At 46.9% G+C, this 6,666-nt stretch overlaps 1 protein-coding gene across 1 annotated transcript in view; it reads left to right on the top strand.

Annotated features, from left to right (window-relative positions):
- The window catches only part of Rab27a (RAB27A, member RAS oncogene family), a 55,581-nt gene that overhangs the window by 41,120 nt on the left and 7,795 nt on the right, over positions 1-6,666 (top strand). Inside the window, exon 5 of the mRNA XM_005347633.2 lies at positions 4,065-4,188. Coding sequence (XP_005347690.1) covers positions 4,065-4,188 — 124 coding nt within the window. The remainder of the gene's footprint in view (positions 1-4,064; positions 4,189-6,666) is intronic.

The raw sequence follows: 6,666 nt of genomic DNA, 5'->3' as shown, positions 1-6,666 counted from the left end.
CCTTTAATCCCAGCACTCGGGAGGCAGAGGCAGGCGGATCTCTGTGAGTTTGAGACCAGCCTGGTCTACAAGAGCTAGTTCCAGGACAGGAACCAAAAAAGCTACGGAGAAACCCTGTCTCGAAACCCCCCCCCCCAAAAAAAAAATTTTAGAGATGAGAACAATAACATCAGCTGGACATTGTGGCACACACCTTTAATCCCAGCACTCGGGAGGCAGAGGCAGGAAGATTTCTGTGAGTTCAAGCCAGTCTAGTCTATAGAGAGAGTTTCAGGACATCCAAGAGTTTCAGGAAACCTTGACTGGAAAATCCTCCTGCCAGAAAAAGAGGGAGAGGGAGGAAGGGAGAGAGAGAGAGAGAGAAAGAGAGAGAGAGAGAGACTCTCAGAATCACCAACATAGACACTCTGAACTGTTACTTACAGAGTCTTAGAAGTGCTTTGGTTTATTAACTGAGCGTGTGTGTGCATCTGAGTCTCTTGGAGGGTGGTCCCCCCACATCCATGTTCCTGGTCAGATGTTGCCTAGGACTAGAATTTGCATTTCCAGTAAGTTCTCAGGGGATGCTGAGACTACTAGCCCACACACCTTACCCAGAGAGTCAGTGAATCAGTTAACCTTCCCTTGATGCTAGGAGGTAAGAACTGCAGTGATCATTTATGCATGAGGAAGCTAAGGAGGTCAGATAACTTCTGGGGAGGGGGTTTGGGGGACACAGCCGGTAACAGGTAAACAGACTCATGCTTCAACTCTAGGAGACGCTCATAACCATGGTAGGGGACAGTGGAGGTGCCAACAGAGCACAGAAGAGACCTGGAGAGGAGACAATGGGGCAAATCCTGAAGGAAGTTGTGTCTGGGCATTAAAGGGTGTGGGAGCTGCACATTAACACCCAAAGAGCAGAAGAGGCCCAGCTTCTGCAGGAAACAGGGCACAGTTTGATCTTGCCTGGGCAGGTCTTGTGACCTAAGTTGTCCCCTGAAGGCAAAAGACAGTGTCTTGAAATTCAGGCCTGTGTGACTGCTTGGGGAGACTTCCTCCTCCTTCACCTTCTCTTGATAAGACCTGTGTGACCTGACTTTGTGAGGAGGAACTGAAGTGTCAACACTCCCAAGCTCCTAGCTGATAGTGACAACACACACACACACACACACACACACACACACACACACACACACACACACACACAAGGTCATGCATGCAGAGACCTGTGATTGTGAAAGTTCAGCTACTGCTTCAACTTTGTTCTGGAGTGTGAGGAGAGAGAAGTTGGGGTTTATTCTCCTTTGGAAGGTGGGGCTACTTAGCACCCTGGAGCTCTTTTTCTTTCTTCTTTTTAAAGATTTTGGTTTTTTTTTTTTTTATCACTTTTTAAAAACTGGTGTTTGTCTGTGGGTAGGTGTATGTGAGTGCAGGTGCCTTGGGAGGCCAGCGTAGCTGCTGGTGCTGAGCCACCTGGAGTGAGTGGTGGGAACAGAACCCAGGTCCTCTGGAAGAGCAACATGTGCTCTTAACCACTGAGCCATCTCTCTAGCTGTAGCACCCTTCTTCCCCTTGGCCTTGGTGACAGTCATTTTACTGTTTACTCTATGTTATTGAACCATAGTTTTTGTTTGTGTAAGACAAGGTCTCACTCTGTAGCCCAGGCTATCTCTGAATTCACAGAGCCTCTTCCTCAGCTTCCTGGGATTATAGGCACGCACCATCACACCCAGCTTCTTAATTGTTTTAGATAGCTTGGTTCTGCCTTAGGATGACACAGAAATATGAAAAGCATTTCTCATGTCAGTAGGTTCCATTATAAAAAGATATTTCTTAGGGCTGGAAATCCAGTACAGCTGGTGGGTGTTTGCTTAGGACACATGAAGCCTTGGTTACCATCTTGGTGCCCTATTAACTGCCATGCACTACATACCTGTAATTCTAGCACTCAGGAGGTGGGAGCAGTCAGAGCTTCAAGGGCATCCTTGGCTATATAGTGAGCTTGAGGAATAAAGGACGTCTCAAAAAACAAAAAGAAGTTCTATACAACTATTACTACTGTTGAAAGAAATTTTTAAAAAGAGACAAACAGGGTTTAAGATTAGTAACATGTTGTGAGGCAGTGGGTAGAGAGGAGGTGGAGCGGGAAATGAATATGATCAAAAGACACGGTATGAACTCATCAAAGAACAAATTAAAAACCTTATAAACAGAAAGGACTTCAAAAGAAAATTGGAAGAATTCTTTTAAAGAGTTAGTTTTATTTTATGTAAAAGTTAATTTTATTTTACCTGCCTGTATGTATGTGTACTATAAGCACACAAATGCCTGTACAGGCCAGTAGAGGGCACCAGATCCCTGGGAACTGGAGTTGCAAGCAGTTGTGAACAAACACATGGGTGCATGCCTTTAATCTTGGCACTCAGGAGGCAGAGGCAGGAAGAGCTCTGTGAGTTGATCTCTGTAGCCTGGTCTACAAAGAGAGTTCCAGGATAGTCAGGGCAACGCAGAGAAACCTTGCCTCAGAAAAAGAAAAAAAAAAGTAACAACACCCCCCCCCCCAAAAAAAAGTAATAGTTGTAAATGTTTATTAATAAAAAACAAAAGATTAGCAACACACAGGGCCAGGGAAATGGCTCAGTGTTTAAGGGTCCTGACTGGTGTTGCAGAGGACCCATGTATTGGCTCACAACCTCTTGCAACTCCAGTTCCCAGGGATCTGGTGCCCTCTACTGGCCTGTACAGGCATTTGTGTGCTTATAGTACACATACATACAGGCAGGTAAACACTTTTACATAAAATAAAATTAACTCTTTAAAAGAATTCTTCCGGGCTGGAGTGATGGCTCAGCAGTTAAGAGCACTGGCTGCTCTTCTAGAGGTCCTGAGTTCAATTTCCAGCAACCACATGGTGACTCACAACCATCTGTAATGGGATCTGGTGCCCTCTTCTGGCCTGCAGGCACACGTGGAAGGAATGTTATATACATAATAAATAAATAAATCTTTAAAAAAAAAAAAGAATTCTTCCAATATTCGTTTGAAGTCCTTTCTGTTTATAAGGTTTTTAATTTGTTCTTTGATGAATTCATACCGTGTCTTTTGATCATATTCATTTCCCTCTCCACCTCCTCTCTACCCATCTAAATTCATTTTTGCCCCTTCCGTTCTCCCTCCACCACCGCCCTCAAAACCAGCCCATGTGTTGACTGATTCTGGGTGTGGGGCCTGCCCTGGAGTGCAGTCAGTATACCACGTGTCACTCCTTGGAGAAAACCAACTCTCCCTCCCATCAGCAAACAAGTGCCCACAGTTCTCTAGGTAGGAGTGGGACTCCAGCCCCCTCCTTCGTGGTGGAATTTTGAGTGGTGTGAGCCCATGTAGGTCTTGTGTGTGCCATCCCAATCTGAGTTCATACGTACGTCTGTCCTGCTGAGGCTGGAAAATACTGTTTCCTTGAAGTCATCTACTCCCTCCAGCTAGCTCTTGTTATCTTCCCAGCTCCTCTTCCACACACATCCCGGAGCCTTGGGGAGAGTGGTGCGGCACAGACATTCCATTTAGGGCTGAGCATTCTGATTCTGTTATTTACAAGACAGGTATTTTACACACACACACACACACACTTTTAAGGGTTACCATAGTCTTCCATATCTCTCTGATATAAACATACTGGAGTGTTTATTAAGGACAGGAATAATAATTCACTCAGTTGGGGGCTGGAGAGATGGCTCAGAGGTTAAGAGCACTGATTGCTCTTCCAGAGGTCCTGAGTTCAATTCCCAGCATCCACATGGTGGCTCACAACCATCTATAATGAGATCTGGTGCCCTCTTCTGGCATACAAACATACATGGAAGGAATGTTGTATACATAATAAACAAATAAATTAAAAAAAATAATTCATTCAGTTTTAAAGATTATAGTACTGGTGCTTAGAGATATTCTATTGGTTCTTAACCCCTGTATATGCACTAGTGATTTCCAGAAGCACTTTTACGTTTGCTTCTGTTAGCCTGCATGCTTCTATTGCTTGCATGCTTACATTATAACGACGTGTAACAAGCTTTCCTGTACCATAGGCCAGCTACAAATGCACGCATACTGTGAAAACCCGGATATAGTGCTGTGTGGAAATAAGAGCGACCTTGAAGACCAGCGGGCAGTGAAGGAGGAGGAAGCCAGGGAACTCGCAGAGAAGTATGGGTGAGTATTCCTGCGGCCTGTGAGCAACTGAAATGACAACGTGAGAACTTAAAGTAAACCGCTTAGGGTTAGGGCCTTGAGAGGTTGTGTCTCAGTGGGACTTATAAAAGAAACACGGGGTAGGGCATCCTCTGGTATCTTGATCTCCCTTTGTCAATCCCTTGGAATTTGTAGGAAAAGAGCCTTGAGTGTGGATGTGCTGGCCGTAGGGCCTTCTGTCCAACGCGCAAACAGAATAATCTTTATGTATTTTCCTATTTACTTACTTACCTATTTATTTATTTATTTTGAGGCAGGGGTTCTCTGTGTACCAGTCTTGGCTGGCTGTCTTCACCTACTCATTCTGTAGACCAGGTTGGCCTTGACCTCAGAGATCCTCTGCTTCTGCCTCCTGAGTGCTGGGATTAAAGGTGTGAGCAGCCACCCCTGCCCCTGCCGCCACCACCACCTGGCTAACAGAAGACTCTTAGAATAAGGAAATCCTCTGTGCTCAGCAAGGAAATGTCAAAACCACTTTACATACCTTGTTGCAGAGTCCTGGCAATTGGGAAGGCCTCACTGGGTATCACAGAACAGGTGTTGACTTTGGGGAGGAGGTGAAGATGCCCTTTGTTTTAGGCTGATTTTTGAGTGGCGGGTCAGAAACAGGGGCACCACAGGGGGAGGGTGGACTTCTCCTGACTTATGAGAATGCAAATGTAGAAAAAGTAGGAGGCAGGGATGGAGCGATTGCTCGGCAGTTAGAGCGCTTGCTCCACAATCACAAGGACCAAAGTTTGGACCTGTTACCCACGTTACAATCTGGGAGTCTGGTGGATACCTATAATCCCAGCTCAAAAGGAAGCAAAGACAGAATCCCCCATTGCTAGGGCTTGCCTGCTCTGTTCTTCCGTGGTCTGATGGAGGTTCAGGAGGGACTAAAGGATGGGACTGACCCAGAGGATGAAGGCGGGAATGAAAGGTTAAGTTGGCCAGGCGGGAAGAAGCCAGACTCTGGGGGGCTTTGACTCTCTGCCAAGGAGACAGGGAGCTGGAGGCTTTTGAGCACCGAAAGGTGTTACACTCTTCCAGGCCTGCTTAGGAACTGCAGATGGGGTAAGATGGAGGGCGGGCGAAACACTGGTAAGGGGTGGGCAGTGATTTGTGAGGTGATCAGGAGCTGGATTCCTGGGAAAGGAAAAGAAAGGTACAGGAGAGAAGACACAGGGTGGGGCGGGGCACGACTTCAAGCCTCCGGCAGTGCCGCTTCACCTGAGGAATTCCCGCAGCCCTGCTGGCTTACTCTGGCAAGGAGATGTAGTGATATGCCGAGCGTTTCATGCGTGGTCCACCCTAACCAAAGCTCAAATTCTGGGAAATGCTCAGCCTGGCCACAGCGGCGTGTGGGGGACCTGAGCGCTGGTGACTTTTAACAGCTTGCCACGTGGTTTTCTTATGCAGCTATCGTGACCAGCCAGCCTACTTGGGAGATTCTGAGCTAGAGGCTGGCAGAGCTCATAGGCAGTTCCGGTATCCCCCTCCTCCCCCTTGAGAGGCACTCAAATAGTGTGGAAAGGAAATGGGGGTGGGGTAGGGGAAGGAGCAAACCCCACAAGTCAGACTCAGTGCTGAAGGGAAGCTGTTTTGCAAGGAGATAAGGAGGAAGTCAGCTGTGAAGCAATAGAGGCAGTGGTTTTGAGATGTGAATGAAAAAGTGGGCGGACGAGAAGAATCTTTCAACAAACATTTCTCAAGCACCTGCGGAGTAGAAGGATCAGCCCCTTTCTCGTTACTCCATTTTGGGTCTCAGGAATCTGCAGTCTGTCTGGCATCAGAGTTCTGTTTTGTGTTGTACTGGGGTTCTGAGTTATGTGGGGACTGTCTTTCCCTGTGTCCGTCCAGCATGTGCTGGCCATGGAAAACACCACAAAGATGAGTTGAGTTAAAATGAGAAGAGTTTTTTGTTTGTTTTATTAAGGGTTTTATTGTTTTGTACTACTGGGAATCAAACCAAAGCTTCACACTTACTAGGCGAGCATTCTGCCACTAAGCTATGCCCCAGCCCCATCCCACCCCCATGAGAAGAGGTTTCTGTTGTTGTTTTTGAGACAGGGTTTCCCTGCATAGCTTTGGAGCCTGTCCTGGGACTAGCTCGTGTAGACAAGGCTGACCTCGAACTCACAGAGATCCACCTGCCTCTGCCTCCTGAGTGCTGCAATTAAAGGCATGCCCTACCACTGGCCTACTTGAGAAGAGGTTTTAATTGACGAGGGTAAAGGAAATGGTTGGAGAAGAGAGGAAAGGGATGGAGACAGAATGTGCTCCTTTAATCACAGGAAATAGTTGGTGGAGGTGATAAGCTACTTTGGCTGCTTTATTCAGAATGGAGGAAACCAAGAAGATGGTGAATGGGACGAAAGGACAACTGAGTGACACACGTGTGTGCTGTGCAGGTGATTGGCCACAACTGAGTGACACACGTGTGTGCTGTGCAGGTGA

The sequence above is a fragment of the Microtus ochrogaster genome, chromosome 5 (assembly GCF_000317375.1).
Source record: "Microtus ochrogaster isolate Prairie Vole_2 chromosome 5, MicOch1.0, whole genome shotgun sequence".
In the NCBI taxonomy this organism is placed as follows: Eukaryota; Metazoa; Chordata; class Mammalia; order Rodentia; family Cricetidae; genus Microtus; species Microtus ochrogaster.
The sequence above is the reverse complement of the archived record's forward strand: the minus strand, read 5'-3'. Positions and strand labels throughout refer to the sequence as shown.